The 24,911-nt window shown below is 50.4% G+C and overlaps 1 protein-coding gene across 1 annotated transcript in view; it reads right to left on the reverse strand.

Moving 5' to 3' along the window:
- Nucleotides 1–13,021, reverse strand: part of Camk1g (calcium/calmodulin dependent protein kinase IG) — a 28,151-nt gene extending 15,130 nt beyond the window's left edge. Inside the window, exons 1-4 of the mRNA XM_041635526.1 lie at nt 12,913–13,021; nt 5,137–5,266; nt 2,822–2,950; nt 591–665 (exon numbers count right to left, since the gene is read on the reverse strand). Of these exons, the coding sequence (XP_041491460.1) occupies nt 591–665; nt 2,822–2,950; nt 5,137–5,266; nt 12,913–12,964 (386 nt within the window). The 5' untranslated portion in view covers nt 12,965–13,021. The remainder of the gene's footprint in view (nt 1–590; nt 666–2,821; nt 2,951–5,136; nt 5,267–12,912) is intronic.
- Between the last annotated feature and the right edge of the window lie 11,890 nt (nt 13,022–24,911).

Raw genomic sequence — 24,911 nt, forward strand, 5'->3', positions numbered from 1 at the left:
ACCCTTTGTAGTTGCAACAGCTCCACCCCTGCCACCTCACAAAACAGGTGCAACTCTTCTGTGTGGTGGTGACAGACACAGAGACCATTCTGCAGTTGTACAGAAGAATATACCACATAGCCTGCATGGAATGTAAGTAGGTCTCTCCCGAGAGATTTGTTCTTTTCACTGAACTGAAATCATCTACCTAAGGTTTCTGCTCCTTACGATCACGTTATCCTAGAGTGATGTTGATATGTTTACTACTGAGTCCATAGACATAGACTCATTAAGGTGGTGCCAGAGGAGGGTTCTGGTGGCTTACATCATGCCTGACATTTGCCTTTTCAGTGGCTGAGTGGTTGGGAAATCCGAGAAGATTTGCGGGTAGCAAAGAGCATGCACAGCTATTGTCTGCTCCTAGGAAATTTCCCAACTGCAAGCCTGTGCTGGTATGAACCAGCTCAATCAGCCCAGGGCAGCTTCAGCGCCGCACGAGAAGCACTCTGACCCAGAAGGACAGCAGTTCAGAGCCCTTGGAGCTTTCTTAACTTTATCCCCTTACCCTCCTCCCCAAGGGCTCTTTAGGGACGAGGGTCACCTTCACTTACAGCTGCATGACCAGGTAGTAGTGGGTGGTGCTCTCGTAGATGTCCTCCAGGGTCACGATGTTCTCGTGCTTGATCCTGGAAAAGATTAGAATCCTGTGATGGAGATGTGGTTCAGGTGGTCCAGACAAAGACGGCAGACTTATACACAAGTTTTTATAAGATGGTTTGGATGGTCTGAGAAGCCTTCCTGATGAGGCCAGCACAAAGCAGCTGCGGATGAAAGACCTCTCTGTCTGTGGGCAGCACCATCCCAGGGGCCAGGGGTCCAGGCTGACTGAAACAGAGGAAGTGAGCTGAGCGCCAGCAATCCTCTCTCGGCTTCCTGCCTGTGAGTGTGATGCGCACGGCCGCCTGGTGTTCCTGCCTCTTCTTCTCCATAATGGACTAGATCCTTCAAACTGTGAGTCAAACAAACCCTTCCTTCTTTACATTTTAGGCTGAAAAGTACATCTCTGTCATTTAGTTATACCAGGATTAAAGAGGAAAATGCAGTTGGCTCAATGATTAAGGTGCTTGCTGCAGAAGTCTGCTGACGTGAGTCCAACCCCTGGGACCAATCTGAGGTTCCTCAAACCTCCACTGCCCACCATGGCATGTGTGCTCACACATCATGTACACATGCACAAATAACAGTAATAATAATAAAAATAATCGATTAAAAACACATTGTAAAAAATTTTAAAAATCTTTTTAAAAAATGAAAATGCACAAAATGCATAGTATAGTGCTTGGTGCTTGGGAAAGACATAGCCAGTGGTAGATAAATAATTTAAGGTATCTTTCTACCCTAGAGTTGGTACTATGGTCCCTAGAAGGACTCCACCTCCCTGGCAATGCTCATATTAACTTCCTTATGATTCATGCATTGAACTTATGTGTACTGAATATCAAGGCTGTTACACAGTGCAGTAAGAAAGATCAATAGAGTGCGCCTCCCCCCACCCTCCAGCCCAGGCTTTCCCCTGCAGAGAGAGAAGTGGACATCTCCAGTACATATGTTCCAATGGATTTCTTCTTGCTTCCTTGAAGTTTATGCTTTTTGTTCTTTATTCCAAGCAATAGTTTCACTTTCTACCCAGTGGGCAATTGGCTTAGTTTCAGGGTCATTTTAAATGCTCTGCTCTGTGGCACTCTCTCTGGTTAACCCCTAACTCTCTCCTCACAATCCTGCCACTCCTGCCTTCTACCCTGTGTAAACTGATGTGAAGGGTTTTTATAACGGGTCTCCCATTCCCAGGGCTGGTTTCCTTACCCTGCCTTCCTGCACGTCGAAGAGGGATGATTATTCATCTGATTCTGTCTCCTTGTTTGAAATCTATCCATCAGTCCTCTTTGTTCATATGATAAAGCCAGCATCTTTGATCCTCTGCAAACCTTGTTCCCGGTCCACACTCTATTCACACTGCTTGTCCTTGATGCTACCCACGCAAAGTGTGGGAGTTCTAGTCCATCCTCTGTCCTCACACTTCCATGATTCTGCACAAATTCTTGCAAAGCTCCTGACTTTCCTTTCTGTGCTGCCTCCTTGCCCACAAAACTCCACTCTCTCATCAAAGTCTTTCTTCTTGGAAAATGTACCGAATCACTCACATTCGTGGGGCATGTGGGCGAGCAAAAAAACGAACCTGTCGTCTCCGTACTATACTCTCTGCTGGATTACAGCCGGTCAGGTGGGAGACAAGGTAATTGTGGGTGCTTCTCCCCAGCTGGGCAGTGTGGGCTCCTGGGCAATACCTGTCTCAGCCAATGGTTCTGCTCGGGTGTCAGTGCATCTGCCGTGGCTTTCAGCGTGTCACAGGCGTCCCACAGGCTCACGGTAAGAGCCTCACGGTCACCGCGTTCAGCATGCCACAGGCATCCCACAGGCTCACTGTAAGAGCCTCGCCTCCGGTGATACGTCAGTCCAGCCTCAGGCAGTTTCAGGATGCCTGTGGGTTCTCTCTGGATCAAACCAAGGCTAACTCTCAAGTCCTACTGCCTCTGCAGTCATCGATTCTTCCTGCTGTCAGCCGTCAATCAGGCTGTCGGTTCTCTGTGCTACTCACTCTCTGGCCTACATGTATGAGCGAGTCCATTTGCTGGGCAAACAATTCCTCTGGCCCAGCTGCCTGTCTAACTTGACAACGATTCAGAAGGCCCGAGGCCCACAGGTGTGGCAACCCCGAGGGAAGGGCAGTCAGAATCCCACAGCTGCCTCCCTGTCCCTGCTGCCGGTCCTGGCAACTACTCACCTTTTCAACACAGCAATCTCGTTCTCTAGGCTACTGTCCCGGAAGGCCGGTGACTTCTTGATGCACTTCAGGGCAAAAAGTTTCCCGGTCACTCTCTGCTTCACCAGGAACACCTCTGAGAAGGCTCCTCTGTGGGGAAGAGGCCAAGACAGAGAATGTGGCTCTGGCTGACAGAGAGCATGCCCGAAGCCAAGGGGAAGGATGAAGAGGAACGTTTGGGTGACAAGTTTCCTTTGTCACCCTGAACTCAGATGAGCTGCATGCCCGTGACCTATCGTCTGACATGCCAGTGTGCTCTTCGCTTTGTAGATGGCATGGGATAGATGAGGGGACTTAGGCAGCTGCTTTTCCCTGTGCTCTCCCCACAGACTGCTTCAGCTGTGGACATTTCTCCCTATGGCAAACCCCATGGAGGCTTGGCAAAGCCGATTTCAACACAGCAATCTCGTTCTCTAGGCTACTGTCCCGGAAGGCCGGTGACTTCTTGATGCACTTCAGGGCAAAAAGTTTCCCGGTCACTCTCTGCTTCACCAGGAACACCTCTGAGAAGGCTCCTCTGTGGGGAAGAGGCCAAGACAGAGAATGTGGCTCTGGCTGACAGAGAGCATGCCCGAAGCCAAGGGGAAGGATGAAGAGGAACGTTTGGGTGACAAGTTTCCTTTGTCACCCTGAACTCAGATGAGCTGCATGCCCGTGACCTATCGTCTGACATGCCAGTGTGCTCTTCGCTTTGTAGATGGCATGGGATAGATGAGGGGACTTAGGCAGCTGCTTTTCCCTGTGCTCTCCCCACAGACTGCTTCAGCTGTGGACATTTCTCCCTATGGCAAACCCCATGGAGGCTTGGCAAAGCCGATTCACTTCCTAGGAGTCTCTACAGATGCTGGGGCATGATGGTTGGAACCCAGTAGGATTTGACAGGCTTCAGAGGTGAAGGGCCCCCGAGATCAGCCATCAGAACCTCAGGTAACAGGTAAGCTAGGGGCGGAACCTGGGACTTGATGGCTCATGTTAGAATCTTAGCTTTTGCGGTGCGTGCTGTGCCAATCATAGCTATGTTGTCCTGTCGGGGAATGAGGGTAGGAGAAACCTGGACGTGTCCAGGACAGACCCATTTCTTCTCCTGCTGTGTTTGACTTTCTGATGGCTGAATCTGCAGGCATGGGGCTGGAGGACACAGGGATGACAAGCAGAGACACACTAACAGTTGGATCTACATGGAAGGGTTTATTTGAATCAATCCCATCTTTTCCTTATGTCTAAACTCCTTTGAAAGCCAGATCCATAGCTCTGAAACAGCTCCTGTGACCCTCTAGGTTTGCACGGGGCTGCGGTGAGGGGCCTCTCTGATCACCAGGAGGAAGGACATATCTGCCTCTGGGATGTCTCCTAGGAGACAGAGTCACATCAGCTCTCGTCAAGCTGGGCTTCTTGCTCTTCACTTCTTGAGTTTATGGCTGGTTAGCAAATCATTTTGATTCACATGTGAGCCTTGTCTCTCTTCGGCCAGCCGCCACTTTCCAGCCACCCCTCATGTTGGCAGGGTCCTTGAAGGAAGGTCAGGGCTCTGACAAGCAGCACTGCCTCTGTGTCCCCCTGTGCATGCACAGTCGGGTACCTCCCTGTGTAGGGACAGCCTGAGTCTCTTCCCAGTGGTGCCTGGTGCCTGTCTGTCTCCAGAAAGAATGGGCATCTCTCACTGTCTGAGGTCATGGTCTCCTGGCCAGGGCAGGGTGAAGCGACGCTTAGCCAGCGCTGGCTAGGAAGCTTGCTAGAGGGAGAAGCCTGCTGACTCCGTGCTTGCCTGGGCCCAATTATCCCTGTCTCATTAGCTGGCCAGCTGGGGTTCTGAAGAGGCGAACACTGGTGGCTGGAGCTGCTGGCTGGCCTGCATCAGAACCTGTGACCTCCTGGGGACAGGCAGGACTGAGTGGCCAGTCTCCTCCAGACAAGCAGCCTCATATGGAGTCAGCCAACCATGTGATTGCTGTCTAGGGGGCATGCCCAGGCACCGTGGGCTCCAGCATTTGTAAAGCCCTGGAATAAGGAAAAGAGGAGGGGTAAAGGGGAAGTGATGGGCTGAGGAACCCACCTGCTTTCTGGGAGTCTGTTAGGAGCCTCTGGGGTGGCTTAGGAGAGAGAATCCGGGGAGGGGTTGGCATCTCCTGAGGGCTCCGGGTCATTAAAGTAACAGGTACCTCTTCTGCCACTCTAACCCCGGTGCAATAAAATTCTGTCCAAGTCTCTCGGTGCAAACTGGGAGTGAGTTTCAGGGTCTAACCTCCCCCAGCAGGCAGCCCAGCCCCGGGACTTACGATCCCAGCACTTCCATGAATATGAAGGTTTTCCTGATATTGGTGGTCTGTTTCTTCCAGGAACCACAGTCGTCGTCCTCCTCCTCCTCCTTTTGCCCCATCCCCTCCAGAGTTGAAGCTGCTTGGGAAGCTTCGTGGGAGGCAGGAAAGCAAGACAAGGTCTGGTCAAAGCGTTTCTCAAATAAGACAGAACAGGTTGCAAGAGAATTTAAAACACCCAGATCATGACGTAATGGCCAGAAGGAGAGACTGGGAGCAGAACCTGGGAAATGGCAAAAATAAGAGCATTCTCCCACTGGTCTTCTAAAATGCTAGCACAACTCCAGTGAATGGCGGCTCTGCATCTGCTCGCTAGACACAGGAGGGTGGAGACTGAGGGTGGAGACCCGACGTCCATCTGCGCGTTAGTGAAGGTGCACGTGTTAGTGAAGGTGCACAGCGGTAGTGAAGGTGCACAGCGTTAGTGAAGGTGCACAGCGGTAGTGAAGGTGCACAGTGTTAGTGAAGGTGCACAGCGGTAGTGAAGGTGCACGTTTTAGTGAAGGTGCACGTTTTAGTGAAGGTGCACAGCGGTAGTGAAGGTGCACAGTGTTAGTGAAGGTGCACAGCGGTAGTGAAGGTGCACAGTGTTAGTGAAGGTGCACAGCGTTAGTGAAGGTGCACGTTTTAGTGAAGGTGCACGTTTTAGTGAAGGTGCACAGCGGTAGTGAAGGTGCACAGTGTTAGTGAAGGTGCACAGCGGTAGTGAAGGTGCACAGTGTTAGTGAAGGTGCACAGTGTTAGTGAAGGTGCACAGTGGTAGTGAAGGTGCACAGCGGTAGTGAAGGTGCACAGCGTTAGTGAAGGTGCACAGCGGTAGTGAAGGTGCACAGTGTAAGTGAAGGTGCACAGTGTAAGTGAAGGTGCACGTGTTAGTGAAGGTGCAAGTGTTAGTGAAGGTGCACAGTGTTAGTGAAGGTGCACGTGTTAGTGAAGGTGCACAGTGGTAGTGAAGGTGCACAGCGGTAGTGAACATGTACAGAGTTAGTGAAGGTGCACAGCGATAGTGAAGGTGCACAGCGATAGTGATGGTGCACAGCGGTAGTGAAGGTGCACAGCGGTAGTGAACATGTACAGAGTTAGTGAAGGTGCACAGCGGTAGTGAAGGTGCACAGCGGTAGTGAAGGTGCACAGCTTTAGTGAAGGTGCACAGCGCATAGACTGATATGGTGCACCTAGTCCTTGGGCATCTGGGCTAAGCTTGGGAACTTACTGTTTATTCAGTCTCTGGAGTCAACCTGGCTCCTTCCCCCATCTTGCTCCTACCTGGTGCAGCTTCTGTGAAGGAGCCGTGTTTTTCCTCTGCTACCCCCCACAGTCTGCTCATGGAGCTGGGTGGATTTTGTTAGCATCTGAATGGAAGCTTGCCTCACTGTGCATCAGAGCTCTGGGGCTGCACACATGAATGCAGCACCAGTGATGTTTTAATAAGTAGATAGGTAATAGTGGACAAGCTGGACCATGGCGCTCCTTCCCGGGGTAGCCAGGTGATGCGTCAGTCAGTGACACCCATGATGATGGCTAAGTGACACGAGACTTGGGTAATGGGGACAAAGAAGGGGTCTTCAGGTAAGGACAGGGGAGGCATTGTAAGCAGCTGAGACCTGAAGCCGGCAAAGGAGTCAAACAAGCAAAAACCTGCACAGAGCTGCTATCCTACAGAAAAATAGGGCTTGGGGTTCCCAAGGCAGGGAAGCCAGGACAGTGGAGTGCACAGCTACTGAGTGTCAGTGATAAGAGGGACACCACTTCAGCCAACACCCTCTACCCTTGAACCTGACAGAGAAGTAGGAAAATATGTCCGGTGGTTACTCCTTTTAGGCAGTGGCACTGATCCCACTTTAAAACAAAAACACATGCCTGTAAAAATCCCTGAGGCCATTTAGAAGGCTGTGGAGAGAGCGCAGCCAATAAAGTGCTCATTTGAAAGTCAGAGGACGTGAGTTTGAGCTCTAGGAATAGTTGAACATAGTAACACACGTGTGCTGGAGGGGAGGGGAGGTGGAGACAGGTGGATCTCCTGGGCTTACTGCTGGGCCAGCCTGTTCTCCTCAGTGAGGTCACAAAAACACCACCACCACAACAACAACACTAGCAGCAGCAGCAGCATCTGAGGTCTATCACACACACACACATTCATGTGTACTCACACATGCTTACATATGCACAACATGCTTTTGCTTCTGCAACTTTACGTTAGGTAAACAGACTGGTTTGAATCCTAGGTTCGAATCCCCTCTCTCTATTAATGTCTTGGCCTGGGTAAGACAGGTGCCCTGAGGATGATGGATCATGTGCAGCCTGAGCTTGACACCTTTGCATATCACAAACCCCAAACTTCTCAGGAGCCTTGGTGTGTGTGTGTGGGGGGGGGAATGCCTGGATCCCACCAACTGTGCAGCCAGGAAAGGAAGGGGACAGTTGTAGCTGAGCTGTGCATGGCAGTATGTCAGGCTTATGGCTGGGCTGGCTAGTACCCAGGGATAGCGTCCTATTGGGTAACGCTCTTGGTGGGCGGTCTTGAAGAAGGCAGCAGCCAGGATAAAGGGGTGCATGTCTAAATGAGCAGGATAGACAAGGTTGGTTTGCACACCTCCCTTTGGGTTTCTCACCTCTACAGAACAGCGGGACTGGAGCTCGCTCTGGGTGAGGAGCTAAAGAAGAACCCGAGCCTGGGGACCTTGGCTGTGCACGCCGCTCCCCGTTCAGGACCCGTGGAGAATGGCTGCCTGCTCTGCAGGAAGCTCCCAGGCCTCATTAGCTGATCTGTGCTCAATGTTCCTTCCTTCCCATTGCTCCTAAATAGCCTTAAAAACATAGTATTCTTAGCCGAGGAGAAGCCGTAGAAAACATCTTTCCCGCCCACCCCTCCTCCCATACAACGAGTCCTAACAATTTAGCTTCATCATCTGTGTGAAACACTCAAGGAGCAGATCTGGACCCCACACCTTCTAAAGCTGGTCTCCCACAATCCATCATACCCCAGAGACCTCCTGGGGAGGAGGCCCAGGTAGGGTGGTCACAGGTAGGGGGAGAGGGGCTCATCCACCCTGCCACTTTCTGCTCCGGGCTCTCCTGCCTCTTCTCCCCTGACTTCAGAGACACCCTGAGCTCTGATATTCTCTTTGCTTCCCAGGTACTCTGCCTCACACAGTTTCTCATAACAACTTCCACTGGGTTTTAGAGCTTAGGAGCAGTTCCCACAGACTTCTCTGGAGCTTATGACCAACTTCACCTCTTTAGAGACCTTCAAGGGGCATCCCCATGTTGGCATGTGTGCCTGGTTTATGCCCCTCACTCCTCAATAAAGTGAGATCTTGCGAGGATTCTATACCAAAGACTCCTATACCAAATACTCCTGGCAAAGAAAAATGACCGTGTTCATATAAAACCATCTCTGAATCACGAGGTAAACACCCTTTCATTCAGTGAGCATTTATTAAGTACTTCCTGTATACATACTCGGCACTGAATACAAGTATTTCTGTGACACAAGCCTGGCCCTGTAGGCACTTGCAATCTAGCCGGAAAGAATGGATGCAGGTCTGTATCTATGTAACTATAGGCAGTGTGCCCAAGAACACGCATTTCCAACATGCGGTTCCCATGACTGAGCCTGGTGCACACAGGAGGTCTAGCTAGCCTGAGCCCCTGGAAAATGGGCTGGTTTCAGGTAGGAGCTGGGCTTGACATGGGTATGAATGGTAGATGCGTATACTTTTGCCCTGCAGAGCGTGGCATTCCACTGCAGCCCTTGATATGAAGTTTTTTCTGAAGCACAGAGAGGGAGGCAAAATGGTGGCAAAAAGCCAGATTGCCCTGTATCTTGTCGTTGCCCTGGCATCAGAAGGATGTGATCTGCATCCAGTCCTGAGTCTCTGGGACACTGTCTAAGTCAGGTCAGTTCTTCTCTCCTGAGAGGTATCTGGTGTTTGGCCACCCTGTTTTAGGCAATCATCCTCTCTAGAAATAACCCCAAAGAGATGAAGGCTTGGTCTTTCTTAGCCTCTTGGTGTCCTTTAAGTTTCTATCAAGGGAGGAGTCAGAGGGGACACTTCTTCCCAGAGGACATGCAGGACAACCTCAGTCATGGCATGTATGAGCCCTTCCCGTGCTTCTGGGACAGGCGCTCTAACCTGCGTTGGCAGCCAGCCTGGCCGTTGATGAGATGTGGCCGAGAGATGCTGAGCACGAGCCCAGCAGGCAACAGGCCTGACCATGGTGTCCCATGGGGCTTGCTATCCTCTCCTTCCCAGTTCCACCAAAGTCAGAAGGAACTCTGGAAGATGAGGTACATCTGCAAGGTTCTCCCCACTGCTATCACTAAGCCCACATGCTAGGCCACATCATGACCCATACTTTCTGACTCTTCACTCCCTTGTTCAATGTGGCTATTTAGGACCATTTATGGAGTCAGTGTTGCTCTGTTAGCATCCTGGAATCGTTGTACTGGAACCTGTTCCCCCCACCTCACGCACACAATGCAGGGATGTCATGATGCGTCTAAGCTCTCCTGCACACACCAGAAGGGCAGAGTCAGAGGCTGTTTAGTGTGCCGTCTCTGTGGTTCTGAATCCGCGGATAATGGCTCTCAGTTCTGCCCACAGAGGATCAACTGCTGTACTTCCAGCATGCCCGCCTGCAGCTTCTCGGCAAGGCATTACCTTGCTAGCTTTCGCCGACCCTAAATGAATCAGGGCACTCCGAGATTTTGTTTTTCTTTTCTGGTGCTGGGGATCAAGTCCTTCCAGAGCCTCCCCACTAAGCAAGCTCTATACCCTAGAACTCTATCCTCAGTTACCTAAGATTTCTTTGTTCTTCCCTCCTGGATTGATGGAAGCATGGCCTTGTGGGCCTGTGGGTGCTGGGAGGGAGGTTATCAGTTGGGTCATCTTTAGTGAGAAAGTCTGCTCTGCCTCCAAGCAGAGCTACACATGGAGCAGACAACTCCAGTCCAGAGGGTGAAAGCTGGAGGTTTTCCTGACCTGGTACCACCATTTCCAAAATTCTGATCTGCACCAGACTTTACTGTCCTCTGCAATACAGAGTCTGGGCTGAGAGCACACTGGATGGTGCTCCCTAAGAAAAGACAGCTTTGCTGTGCTGGGGCTGCCTCTAGAGCCTCCATCCACACCAGCTCCCGGAAGGCTCTGAGGACGACAACAGACACTTACTGTGGACTCTGCTAGCTGTCCCCACATTTCCTTGATGATATGCCTTCTTAATGCCCATCAGCAACAGGGACCTGCGGATGCTCATGAAGAGCCTTGGCTCACGCAGGTGGGGACATCTCCAATACTATTTTTACTTTATCTTTTTGTGGAATACATGAAATTCCCAGCATCCCATTGCCACCCATCACAGTCCTGCCCATTCTGGGGGTGTCACAAGCACATGGTGATGTCCGTAAAGCAGACACAAACTGTGTCTAGTCCACAGGTTACAGGACCCCAGAGTCCCGCTTCTGGGGAGGAACACCCAGGCCCACTCTGCTTGTTCACAGCCTGTGACCACATGCCAATTTCTGCTCACAAAACCCCTGAAGAAGGTGTTCAGTTGGCCTGCAGTTTATTTCCATGGAAAACCCACATTTCCACATTCCAGCTCAACCAAATCATCTTATTGCTTGACAAGTTGGCTTAAGGTTAGCAGTGCACATCTCAGAGCAGAAGCAAGAGTCCTCTCTGTGGCTTGCCCTAGTGACCATGAGGTTGGGATACAGTGACAGCCAGAAGACTGGAGTAGCTGCTTAGCCTTAACCACACTGGCTTTCTCCGTTTCATCTGCAGAATGGAACTAGCTCTCTCCGGTCTATTACTCAGGATGTCTATGAGGTCAGAGGCATCGGAAGGCACGTGCATCCGCTCCAGCACACATAACATACCCAGTATGGTACATGAGCTGAATACCAAGCATGGGGGGAGAGCAGGGGCTGTAGGTGATGTTTTACCTACTGGTAAACATCCCGGTGGGGATGGGCAGGACAGGAGATGTGGAGCTACTGCCCCTGAGCCACCATTGCTCTCCCAGGCCTCCCTGAATGTGAGCACCCATCTTTCTGGGGTTCTGGAAACCTAGGAGACAGACCCACTTCCACACCACACAGCCCCAAGTATGAACTCCGTATTCCACCTGGTCTTCAGCTGAGAAACTAGGCATCTACCTCAATGGGAGGGAGACAAGCCTGGGTATGTCTCTCCACACGCCATGTGCGGCTGTCCTTAAGAGTTAATGAGCATCGTTTGTGTGTCTTGTGCCACACATTGACGGCTATGATGCCTAACGCGCACGTATGAGGTGCTTCTGCTGTGCAGGCCTGGGACTCGTTACAGTTAAATATCACAACCAGGTACTTCGCTGGAGCTCTCAGAAAGGGACAGCAAGATTCATACAGAAGAAGTCAGAGGACAGACAGGCTGAACTCAGGAAGCTGCACTAAGATGCATGGAGTGGCAAAGCTTCCCACTGGGGACACAGCTTTGATCTTCACAGACAGGCTGAGCAACCCTTCCCCCATGGCTACTTTCTGTCTGGCAGCTGCTTTGCCCCAGCCCCATTGCCGTTGACCATGGCGGCCTGCCTGCAATTGTAGAGGCAGCCACTGTCTTTCCTCAGAGGCCACTGCTCCTCCTCTCATTCATGCTCCAGCTCATTCACTCCCGGGCTCTGGCATGCGGCGGCAGCTGGGTGCCTTCACTCGTCACTCACACGCACTCCGTGTGGCAGCTTATTTCTGGCTGTGTGTGTGAGTGCGTGTGTGTGTGTTTGGGGGAGAAGAGCCCTCCTTTTAGAGAGACACATGTTCTTTTCTTTGTAGCCAGACTTGCTCCCAGGCCTTGTGGAAAAAAAGGGCAAGGACTGAGCCTCTGGACAGAGCAGTGCTAAGCATTTTGCAGACATGATCCCTCTTGTGGTTTCCCTGCCACTTTTCAAAGTGACACCGTTTTATAGCTGATATACTGGTGGAGAATGGTGTCCCAGGAATGCCGTGCCCTGAATCAAGCAGACAGTGTGTGACCGTGTCGGTCTGGGAGCCCAGTTCTAAGGTTTCTACCAGTCCAGTGTCCTTGTCAGTATACCACGGGACCTGTTGCCTGTTTTCTGGAGGTGGCTGCTGGGATGTCACTCATCTCCACCTACTTCCTTATGATACTGTAAAGCACCTGATTTATTTCTGGGAGACACATGGCTTCAATGATCTGGGAAAGAATTATACCTAACATCCTGTAGTGCCCATTGGTGAAGCCAGGGCACCATGTCTATTCCTGAGCTGCTGCAGTCTCCAGCTTAAACCTTCACTTCCTCAGACCTCAGTCTTTCCCAAAGTTTTCCTCATCTTTCTAAACAGGACTACACACACACACACACACACACACACACACACACACACACACACCTCAGAGCCACATGAAATGGACTGGGGTTCAAATGCTACCAACACATAAGGGATGCCAGAGGTAGCTGACTTTATAGCAGGGATCCTCATATCCCCCTGACAACCAGTGGCCCCATCTGTATGCTAAGAGGGGGACCATCTATCCCACCTCTGGATAAATTAAAAGCCCATTGCCATCTATGAAGTGCAGCGGTATCGGCTATTACTAAGCACTTTGTACTCCGGTCTGTTTCAGATATGGGTCTCATCTTTGTCCCCGGTTTAGCTCAGGTGCATAGGAATGATGGCTCCATTCTGCCTGTGGTCTGTGGTCCGTGATCCGGAAAAGATTCTCTCCTTACCCGAGATGGAACCTGCTGGACCCTCTTCACCCGACTCAGAGATTTTTCTCATGATCAGTTCTCTGTCTCCAGAGCAGGAGGCCAGCCAGGCTCACTCCGCAGCCGGTCCTGCAGCCACCTCCACTATGCTCAGGGTTAATGTTGTGCGTCAAACTTACGTGGAGAGAGGGTGGGTGGTGAATTCAGACCTACTCTGAGCACCCCACAGAGCCACGCTAGGGAAGTTTAAAGATTCCAGGAGCAGACGGGCCCCTGGGGAAGGTGAAGGAGCTGGGTTATGACTGACAGATTTAGCAGTTGAGCCGTGTCCTGCATCTTGATGCAGCAGCCTTTGCCCTGGGGTGGGAAGCCGAGTCCTGCAGGGACCCTGCTGCTGCAGGGCCTGAGGCCATCTTTTCCCTGGAGTAGGAAGAAGAATAGCCACAGGCTATGCACCCCAAGCAAGGATGCTGGTGTGGGCAGGGTGTGTCTTCTCTTTTGATAGATGGGGTAGGTCCCAGAGGTGAGGGAATGAAAGGGGAGCTGGGAGAGGGGTGCTAAGGAGCTGTCAGTCCCGATGCCCCCTATCCAACCCCACCAGCCAGGAGCTCACTGAACTGGGCACAAAGCTCCCCTATTCCTCTCCCTGCCAGTAAGTAGAGAAGGTTCCCCTGGGCCAGCCCTGGAGGAATGATCCGATGTCTCCCCAAGGAAGCCCCTACCAGGCCCCCATTCAGACTTCTCTTTCCGGGTGCCACAACTTACCCTTGAGACCACAGGAGCCAGGAGAGATTGGCAGGGGCTGAAAGGAAGTGAGTCTTCAAGCCCACTCTCCCTCCCATGCCCCACGTTTCTTGTTAGACAAGATAACCTCCCCAAATCCCAGAGAAGAAAGAGATCATCTTACCCAGGGACTCAGAATGAGGGTGCTCCAGACGTGCTCTTGGCCAGCAAGCCTGCTCCTACAGGTCTGTGAGGATTAGCTGCCCGGTGCTTTAACAATAAACCCAGTTAAAGGGGAGGAATGCAGGGGTTTTCTTTCCCAGGACCGTAACCAGGCAGCCTTAAAGGGGAGTAAAAGTAGCTAGAGAGGCTTGTGTCTCTCCTTGCTTTCCTGGGCTCTGCTCTCCCTCCCTCCCAGGGAACTGTATCAGAAAAAAAAAAAAAAAAGAACCCTTTGATGCCCGAGTGGCTGTTTACACACTGTGCAATTGTGGTTTGTGGTACAGTCGTGTTAAATTTTGTCTGCATTGATGTGTGTAAGAGCATAAAACAGAAATACGAGACCGAGGAGTGGGTCACCCCTGAAGCGTACACAGAGAAGCAGAGAAGCTCTCTGGGACGGCCTGACTCAGTTTCCACTTTACACAGCAGTCACTGGGTTGGTGGCCTAAAGGCCCCTCCCCCAGCCCTGCAATGGTGTCTGTGTTGACTGACAAGCAGTGATCCTCATTTTGCCTGTTATTTTGTCTCTTATGGAGCAGGGAGAGAAGCCTTGGGCTTGGCTAGTTCTATCCTGTTTTCTGATGTCACTCTTCTCCTCTAGACCTTCAACCCTCATTCTGTCCCCAGTCTTAACCTTTGAGACCTGGAGATGCTCTGTTCCCTCAGAACTCTTCTCAGCCCTGCCCCTTGACCAGTGGTTTTTTTTTTTTTTTTTTTTTTTTTTTAACAGGTGCCTTAGGCCTCTGACTTCTGCATCTGACTTTCTCCTTCTCTGATCCCTCAAGCTACCTCCTCACGGGTCCTATAACCACCTCCGTGAGGACCCTCACTTAAGTGTGGCCATGTTCTAGCTACCTTCAACCTCACTTTTCTCCTGGAGTTTCCCCAGGGAGGTTAATGGCTACTGTCTTCCCAAGGCTCTTCTGAAGCCCTTCTTGTCTGTGCTACTCCGAAATCCTCTTAGGCCCTAGATGCTTTCGTATCTTTTAAATCATCCCTTCCATTCTGTGTCAGAGTGCAGCCTTGGAAAAAAACAACATTTCCATGGGTTATCAAAGGCATCATCCCTTGGTCCTTGGGTCTGACCTTGCTGTCTAGTGGCGGCCACTTTCGTTGGTTCTCGTGCATGCCTGTGGTGTTTGCTCTCACGGATGCAAACAAATAGAATACATGCGTGTCTCCTTGTTATGTCTCCTTGTTATCTCCTTCTGATGTCTCCTGTTCTCATCTGTTTTCTGTTTCTGTGGTAGAGGCCATGACCAAAAGCAACCTGGGGTGCGGGGTGGCCTATTTGGACAGCACAGTCCTGATTACAGTCTATCACTGAGGAACTTGAACAGGACCTGAAGCAGAGACCTGAGGGTATGCTGCTGACTGGCTTGCTCCACTTGGTTTCCTCAGCTTGCTTTCTTATATAGCCCAGGACGACCCAGGGGCCAACCCATAGGTGGCTCCACCCTCGGTAGGCTGAGCCTCCAGCATTTATCACTAATCAAGAAAACGCTCTCCAGACATGTCCACGGGACAACTCTTTAACTGAGATCCCCTCTCCCAAGCAACTCTAGCTTGGGTCAAATTGATGAAAGCTAGCCCGTGTCTATCTATGCAATATTATTCCAGGCTGTCCTATTCTGCATCTTGCTTTCTTCTCTGTCCTGGACATTTTGGGAATAGAGGCAGGACAGACCCTCCACAGGTGCTGGCTGAGAAGTTGTGGAGGTCAGGAGATGTGTTGGCCAGCTTTCAAAGTCTTCCAAGGACTGGATGTGTGGCCTTGGCCAAGTGAATTTCTTCTCCCTTACTTTTCCTCTCTGTCCTGTGAGATGATCACTGGCCTTGCTTCCTACAATGGTGGGGTGAAGGGAAACAGAAGCCCTTAACCAGTACCTGGTCAGCTCCCAGCAATGCCAGCTGTGACCAGTACCTGGTCACCTCACAGGCCAGCAATGCTAGCTGTGACCAGTACCTGGTCACCTCACAGGACAGCAATGCTAGCTGTGATTACTGTCCCTGGGCTCCAGTCTGAACACTTATGCCCCCTGAAACCTAATCCCCAGTGTGAGGATGTTCAGAGCATCTGAGTGGTGCCTAGATCATGGGGGTGGAGTCCTCATGAATGGATGAGTGTCCTTCTCAAGGCTGCTCAGAGAGCCTCTTTTTCACACATGAGGACCACTTCTATGAATCAAAAGTCTGGGTCTGCGGGCGTCTTATCTTAATTTAGGACTCCCAACCTCTGGAATCAAGAAATACATTTCTCTTGTTTATAAGCCACACAGTTTATAGTATTTTGTCACAACAGCCTTCATAGAATAAACCACTTTTCCCATCCAGCTTCCCTTCTTCTTAGAATTCTCTCAATAATAGGCACCACTTCTATCTCAAAATTTGCCTAGACAATGAACTCTGGGCATATTGGGCAGTGCTGAAGACATTGAGCTCCAGCACAAACTAGCTACAGTGGAATGTTCTTTTCTCACCCATCTGATGCTCCAGCCACACCCCAGACACTGGTTCCTGGCATTCCACTTAACGTACACGTTCAGGCTTTGCTTGCCTTGGTTTATTCACATGGGCTCCCCACTGCCACCACCAGTTTCTGCCTGTGGGTATCTCCATATTAGAAAGCTCACATTACTTTCCCTGATAAAACACTTAGTAAAATCCACGTAAAAGAGAAAGTTTACTTTGGCTTGTAGTTTGAGAGTGTACATCATCATGGTAGGGAAACCACAGGCAGCAGAAAGGTCACATTCATCTACAGTTAAGGTAGACAGTGATGAACACTTGTGATCAACCCACTTCCTCCCTTTTATGCAGGATCTCAGTCCAGGGAATGGTGCCGCCTGCAGTGGACTGGTCTTCCCACCTTAGTGTAATAAAGATATTCCCCCACATGCGTGCAGAGAGGCCCACCAGGATAGCGGTGATTCTAGACTTTACCAAGTTGACAGTAGAGATTGCCCAACAACGGTGTTGATGAAAAGCTGAATGCATGCTTTTTTGTTTTTAGCCATAGCAGGAAAAAACACAAGCCATCACACACAAGAAACAGCATCTCATCCAGAAGACTGCAGCCTCCTTCCCTGAACACATTTCTCAAACTGTAAGCCATTCCCCAAACTCTGTCTAACATACCCTTTAATCCACCCTTTCTCCTGTCTAGACAGCTTCATTTCCACTCCTATTCCCCATTTTGAACTGAGACTTGGCCTGGATTTTCTGTCCTCTTCCTGATAGCTCACCATAACTGGCTCTGGGAATGTTTCTGGGACCCACAGTTACTTGTCTGTGGCTAAAACATCGTGACCGACCGTGATGCATGGGAGAAGGGATTTATTTGGGCTTACAGTTTCAGAGGAATGAGTCCACCATAGCAGGGGAGCAAGGCACAGGCATGGCAACTGGATGGGGAAGCTGAGAAACCATCCACTCAGCCACAAGTACCAAGCAGAAAGAGTGAGCTAGAAGTAGGGGAGAATATAAGGTCTCAGAGCCCAGCTCCCGGGCCACACTTCCTCCAGCAAGATCACACCTCCTAAACCTCCTCAAACAGAGCCAAGGGGTTCAAATACCTTACCTAGGGGGCACATTCTCATTCAAGTAACTAGAGCTTCTGGGTAGTTAAGGAAGTAAGATATATTCAAAGGTAAACTATGAATTTGTTGCCAAGGACAGCAGCTGTCACTGCTGGTGGCCTAGTGTAAATGGGGTACCTGACAAACAAACCCGTTGGAGCCTTTGGAGCTGGGGAGAACTGAGCAGTACCTGTGGGCATTGACATATGTCACGGAGTTTGTCTCCACGGGAGCCGAAGCGGCCCCTCTGAAGTCTTCCCCAGGACACACACATACACTCATCCCATGAAACATTCATTACATGCTGACTATGAACTGGCACTGGGGATAGGAACATGGACTCAGTCCCATCCTCAAAGAATTCCTATTGCCCTAGCATGCGGAACAGTCAAATTTTCTAGCTTTTAGAGTCTGGACGAACGGGGCAGTAGGAGAAAAGAGGAAAAGGCAGAACCTTAAGGAAGGACGGTGAACATCAAGGAACTCCCCTGCATCCAAAGCAATGTCAGGCCTGAGCTATTTGGCTCTCAGTGGACGCAGGCAGGGCTAGACGTTGCCCTGTGGAACTGGCTTCCCTCTCCACAGCTCCATTTTTTTTGCGCTTATCTTTCAAGTGTACCGACTAAGGGGCCTTGTACAGTTTTCTCTGAGGAAGGGGAACGGGAGGCAGGACAGTGAAGGGCACGATGACCTGCCAAGGAGGAAAGGGGAAATGATAGTGACCCAGAAGAATCAGCTGCATGTAAAGTCAGAGTTAGAAAAGCAAAGCCACAGCCAAGGTCTTGGGGTGGGAAGGAGCGTACACAGGAAGAATAGATGGGAGAGCAGTGTAACAGAGAGGATGCGGAGATGGAGACATTCCTAACCTGAGGCAGGAGGATGGAGAATAGCATGACTGATCAGGGAGAAACAGAAATGACAGGACAGGGAGGACAGGCAGGCACACAGGAGTAAATCAATACAGACAAGCCACTTCGGTATTGATCTGTCTTAAACCATAAAACTTCTTTATGGGGACTTGCAATGGGATTTTCAAACAATGTCTAGGTCCACACTGTTCCTATGCCCTGAGAGAGACACAATTTTAATTTGACCTGACCCTTGAACGTCTCCTCCCCTAAGTACCCTGCCTACAACAGGCATGAGAGAGACCCTCTGATGGGGGCTCTGGCCTCTCTGTATCAGCAGAGATGCCACTGGTCTAATGCATCAGGGTGTCCCCTTGCCCACCAGAGCTCTGAAGGGTAGGAACTGTGTTTCTATGGCCTGGATACCATCACTGCACAGGAGAAAGAATTTCCACATGATCCTAAGGAAAGCCGAGAACGAAAGCTTTCTGGAGTGTTATTTATTTGATCCTACAAAGGAGGAGGGATGCATGGCCTTGCAGGGGCTGCCTATGACAGTGCCCAGGAAAACACACTTGTCCTTCTTGCCAGCCTCCCAGATTACTCCACAGTCTGCAGAGAACCAAGCGTCCAGTGGGGCCGTTGATGCAGCTCGAGTCATGCTTTCCTTTCTCCTCCCCATGGCTTCTTCATCTAATTTCCCCCTCCACCATCCCCGACTTCCACCAGGGTTCATAGATCACATGCTGCACTCGGTGAGCTGATGGCCCTTGGCCAGAGGAGCACCCACAAGGTAGAGGGCACCCAGAGGAGCACCTACAAAGTGGGGGGCACCCAGAGGAGCACCCACAAGGAGGGGGGCACCCCTCCATTCTCACTTGTCTTTGCCACATGGCCCTGCCCTAGAGGAATCTGCTGCCTCTGTGGCCTGAATGTAATTCCCAACACCCCTGGCTTTAGTAGATGGTATGTCCAGGAACAGATGTGCGTGTGGGAGGGGCAAAAAGTCCATCACTCTGGGTTTCTAAACTTTGCTCTGATCTGTCTAGTTCCTGTGTGAGGACCTGCTCCTGGTCCTTGTTAGGTCTGAGGGGCCCATTTCCGCTAGCAGTTCTGATGCCAGTGTTCACTGGACACTCTGAAGGGTAGGTGCTGGAAGAAGGAGCGATGGCTCTCTGGTGAGTGACCTTGAAACACCAGGTGTGTGTGTGTGCGCGCGTGTGTGTGCACATTTGCGTGCATGCATTTGCGTGTGTGTGAGTGTGTGCACATGTGCGTGCATGCGTGCACATGCGTGTGTGCATGTGTGTACGTGTGTATGTGTGTGAGCGTGCGTGCAAGTGTGTGTGTGTGTGTGTATGTGTGTGTGTTGCTGGTGGGGTAGTGAGCGTGGAGGGGATGGGAGGGGGTTGGGCTGGCAGCCTGTGGCCCTGAAGCTAACTTCCCTCATTGAGATTTTATCACAGCTGCTCCCAGAGACCGATCCAGCCACTGAATTTCCAACTCTTTTCGGTTTTTCCCCAATTCTCTTGGGAATGAACAGACAGCAAAGGGAATGGTTGGGGTGGGGAGGAGAATGACAGTGGGTAGAGTTTTAGTACCAACTTTGTAGACTTGGCATCAACCTTGTAGACAGCTGTGGGTTCGACCTGGGCTTGGTTCTGGAGGCTCCAAGAGTCTGCCCCCTGAACAACGTTCTCAGCTGGGCTGCCTGGAACAAGTCTAAACCTCACGAACCTTCCTTTCCTTGTGTGTGAAACTGGGCAGCAGTCCTCAGCCTGCCCCAGCAGTATGTTGTCAGGGTCACGTTAGACAGAAGGTTATGTGCAATGGAACCTGCTGCTCCAGGAAAACTGGCTTCTCTTTCCAGCGAGCTGCACTGCCCTCTAGTGGTACTAGAGAGGCATATCATTTTCTTGGTAGGGCTGTTTCTTTCAAGGTCTCCATATTTCTGAGCTGGGACGTGACAGCAGCTCCCTTACTTTGTTTGGAAGGCCGGTGATGTGTGTCGGTGTCTTTAGGGGTGTGACAATGTGACATGCACAGGTTTCCCTGCCCCACCTTCCGTGAGTCTCACCTCCTGCAGCAGGGGATATCTAAGCTTGTTACTGCTAGGGTGTATCTGCCTTCTGGAAACTCCAGGAGACTGAGCCTAAGCCCCCTCCCCCTTCACCCTCCCCCCCCCGACACCATAAAAGGAACCCAGCAGGACCACAGGGACTTCCTGGTATCTTCTATGTCTCCTACAGTACCCACAGCAGAGAAGATAGTCTGGGAAGTTTGGCGAGTTAATAACCAGCCTTTGTGGGTACCTTCCCTAGATGAACCCCAGATGAAAACCACTACAGTGAAGACATTAAGAATCAGAGAGGCTGACTTTGGGCTTGTTTGTTATGGCAAGGAGACCCTCAGTGTTTCTCTTTAAGAACATTTGTATCATTTAAAACGATGTGGTTGTGTCTCAGTGTAGGTATATACTCGTGAGTTCAGATGCCCACAGAGGCCAGAAGGGGGCATCAGACCTCCAGGAGCTGGAGTTACCCAACATGAGTGCTGGGAGCAAAATTTGGGTACCCTGGAAGAGCAATGTATGTTCTTCAGTGCTGAGGAATTTCTTGAGCCCCTCAGTGAGTGTCTTGGTGTTTCTTGGATATAAAATCTATATAAGGGACATGTTCTTCAACAAGATGGTCCTAGCAGTTTAATGAGATTAAAAAGTATGAAACGCTGAGGAATGAAAGGCACAGAGGAAGAGGGCATTTGTGGGCAAGGATCAATGTGAAACACCCCAGGATCCACCACACAGCCAGCCAAGCGGCCTAAGAGACTGAGTGAACTATAGAAAGTGAAGAAGAGGTGTGTACAGGTCTGCAGGCCGGGGCTCACAGACAGCAAGGCCTTGGCACATGACTCTCTGATGTAGGGTGATGGGCAGTGTCCCATCCTGGGGTAGCTGTTGTGAGAAGGACCCCCATAGGCTCATAGATTTGAATGCTTAGTCATCAGGGAGTGGAACTACTTGAGAGGGGTTAGGAGGCGTGGCCTTGTTGGAGGAGGTGTGTCACTGGGAGTGGGCTTAGAGGTTTCCAAGTCCCATGCCAGGCCCAGAGTCTCTCTCCCTCTCAGTTTATGGATCAGGAATGTAGCTCTCAGCTCCTGCTTCCGTGCCTGCCTTCATGCCACCATGCTTCCTGCCATGGCCTAAACCTCTGAAACTGTAAGCAAGCTCCCAGTTAAAAGATTTCTCTTGTAACAGTTGCCTTGGTCACAGTGTCTCTTCACAGCAATAGAACAGTGACTTAGGCAGCCATTTTCTTCAAGATAGAGAAATCCTGAGTTGTGAGCCCTCTGCTGCTCCAGGAAGTCTAAATCATGCCCTGTTCAGTTCAGAGGCAGAGCAGCAGACAGAGGACTAGAACCTGAATCTCCTTGGTAGTCATTTGGGAAGGTGACAAGACTCCTGAACAGTCCTGATTCCTGGAAGCCAGGCAGCCTTCTAGGGACACTTGCCACACCAGGTGGCCCTGGGGGAAGACACAATATTGCACACAATATAAGACACAAAAATATAACCCCCATTCCAATTGTCTTCTGCCTAGACTCCCTACAGGGAGGTGACCCCCATTTGCTTACTCTACCCCTCCTTCCCATCCCCATTTCTAGCTCCCAGGAGACATCAGGTTCTGTGGCCACCAGAGCCTTCCTAGCTAACTGTCTGCTGACCAGTGCTCCTGAGATAGACATTTACATAACAGAACAGAGGGTAAGCGGGAAACCAAAGAAACAATCTAGGAAGAAACAATTGCTTGATTTAGACACCAGACCTCTGTTCTCAGCTCTTGGGTTCAAATATGACCTTCAGAGATGAATTGAAAGAGCCCAGAGGAGGGGGAGAGGGACAGGCGTGCTGCATCAGCTCTATAGACAGAGAACAATGGCTTTGTTCCTTCGGGCATGGAAACCAGGCACCGTGGGCACTCCAAATCCAAGGTGTTTTTATACCGTCGCTCTCCAGCTGAGGCTAGGCCACAGCAGCACAGGGACAGCGGACGTCACTACCTGTTCTCATAGACTGTTTTGATCTGAGCTCTCAGAATCACCCCCACCCCCAACAGGTGGGAGGAAACAGAAAGAATGTTCTGTACAGCTTTGTAAAACCTTGGAGGAAAAACAACAGCACAGAAAGGATCGTAAAGGACGGGTTATCGGCTCCCAGGAGGGGCAAGGCCAGTGTTGAACAACACCAGGAAACCATCCGTTGATGGCGGGGCCTGAAACACTCCCGGCCCAGCTGTTGACTCACCACTGTGTTCATGCAGCAGGTCTGCAAGAGGGACTGATCAGGAGGAAGAGGGGGATGGGGACACACACGAAAACACCAAACATGAGCCGTGGCGTTGTCCAGAGGACGCCTGGTTCTGTATCTAGGACAGTTCAGGCCTTATTCTGAAAACCTTCATAGGCTCAATGTCCTTGGTTTATGGCTAGAAACCAAATATGAGTGAGTACATCCCATGTTCCTCTTTTTGGGTCTGGCTTACCTCACTCAGGATAGTGTTTTCTATTTCCATCCATTTGCATGCAAAATTCAAGAAGTCCTTGTTTTTTATTGCTGAGTAGTACTCTAATATGTATAAATTCCATACTTTCTTCATCCATTCTTCCATTGAAGGGCATCTAGGTTGTTTCCAGGTTCTGGCTATCACAAACAATGCTGCTATGAACATCGTAGAGCATATACTTTTGTTGTATGATAAGGCCTCTCTTGGGTATATTCCCAAGAGTGGTATTGCTGGGTCCAGGGGTAAGTTGATCCCGAATTTCCTGAGAAACCGCCATACTGCTTTCCAAAGTGGTTGCACAAGTTTGCATTCCCACCAGCAATGGATGAGTGTACCCCTTTCTCCATAACCTCTCCAACAAAGGCTATCATTGGTGTTTTTTATTTTAGCCATTCTGACAGGTGTAAGATGGTATCTTAAAGTTGTCTTGATTTGCATTTCCCTGATCGCTAAGGAAGTTGAGCATGACCTTAAGTGTCTTGTGGCTGGCCTGGGTCTGGAAAAGACTGGGATAAAACCGGACTCTCTGAACATAGCGGACAATGAGGACTACTGAGAACTCAAGAACAATGGCAATGGGTTTCTGATCCTACTGCACGCACTGGCTTTGTGGGAGCCTAGGCAGTTTGGATGCTCAACTTACTAGACCTGGATGGAGGTGCGGGTTCCTTGGACTTCCCACAGGACAGGGAACCCTGATTGCTTTTCGGGCTGGGGGGGGGGACTTAATTGGGGGAGGGGGAGGGAAATGGGAGGTGGTGTCGGGGAAGAGACAGAAATCTTTAATAAATAAATAAATTTAAAAAAAAAGAAAGAAAAAACCTTCATAACAGAATTATCTGCTTTCTCTGCACCCTAGGCAATGTTTGATATTGTTTTCATATTCAAAACTTTTATTAAAATCTGAGCCCCCAGAGTATATACAATATATGTCTTTAAGTGCCTAGCATATAAAACCTAATTCTTTATTATCTCTCTGAACAAAGGAATATTAAAAGTCAAGTAAGGGTCAGGCCTGTAGCTTGAGGGTGTGGTGTAGTGGGAGAATTCGGGCTGAGGACTGTCGAGGCAATATTGTACACATGCCAGAGGTGAGGCTCTGTCCTTATCTTCCCCCTGTTGAGAATAAGAGTTCTAATGCCAGGACCATGACCCAGCGACTGTGTTGGGAATGAGACATCTGGTTGTAGGGATGCTGCAAAGACAAGGAACAGAGCTGGGGTCGAGAGGAACCTACTGCTCAGTCATGGGTACCTAACTAAAGGGGTTTCTAGATTCCTTGGTGGAGAATTGTTCTGGTGAGCAGGCTTGGGACCTTAGTGCAACGGGAGGACTGAAAGGGCGTGAGCCCACATGTGAGTCAGCCAGACCTCCAATTGTTGTTTTCCTTTCACTGAGTGACTGCACCTAAACCTACTGCTATTTTAACTGCTATCTGCAGCCCCGTGACTCCGCAGTCAGCACCCTGCCCCTTAGGCTACAGCCTGGTGGGATTTCCAGTCTTTCTGGCACTAGATCTACGGATGATGACAAATATATTTCTTGACTAAGTCCCTATCATTCTACTTACCAATAAAGACTTATGAATCGGATGTTGGGGTGAAAACCTGCTAGCTCAGACCAAGAAGGACCAGCTGACCTTCCTTTTTGGCCAGAGACCCAGCAAGAGAGTGTCATCCCAAACCAAAAATACCTCTAAGTCCCTGCAAGTCCCTCCCTATTCCTCCCTGAATGTCTTTCTATCTGTCTTCCTGGCTCCTCCACATTCCCTGGGACCGATTCCTATCAACTAGTTGCTAGCTCTGCCCCCTGATCCAAGGTTGATCTTATTAACACAGTCACGGCTTTCACGGTGAGATCAAGTATCACACAAAACCCAACATCATCTCTTCAGAGTGAACTCATAGAGATATACTCTCTGAGAGTCTGAGGATGGCTCTGAACTTCCGATCTTTCTGCCTGTTGATCGTACTTCTGGGTTGTTATTCTGATAATACCTACAACCACCTGGGAGAGGAGTCTCTGTGCTCTGTGGGGGATCGCCTTGTTTAGGTGGAGGTAGAAAGACATGGTCATCGTGGGCTGAG

This window comes from Microtus oregoni, unplaced genomic scaffold (genome assembly GCF_018167655.1).
Source record: "Microtus oregoni isolate MIOR12 unplaced genomic scaffold, Mior012 000047F_ref0000412, whole genome shotgun sequence".
In the NCBI taxonomy this organism is placed as follows: Eukaryota; Metazoa; Chordata; class Mammalia; order Rodentia; family Cricetidae; genus Microtus; species Microtus oregoni.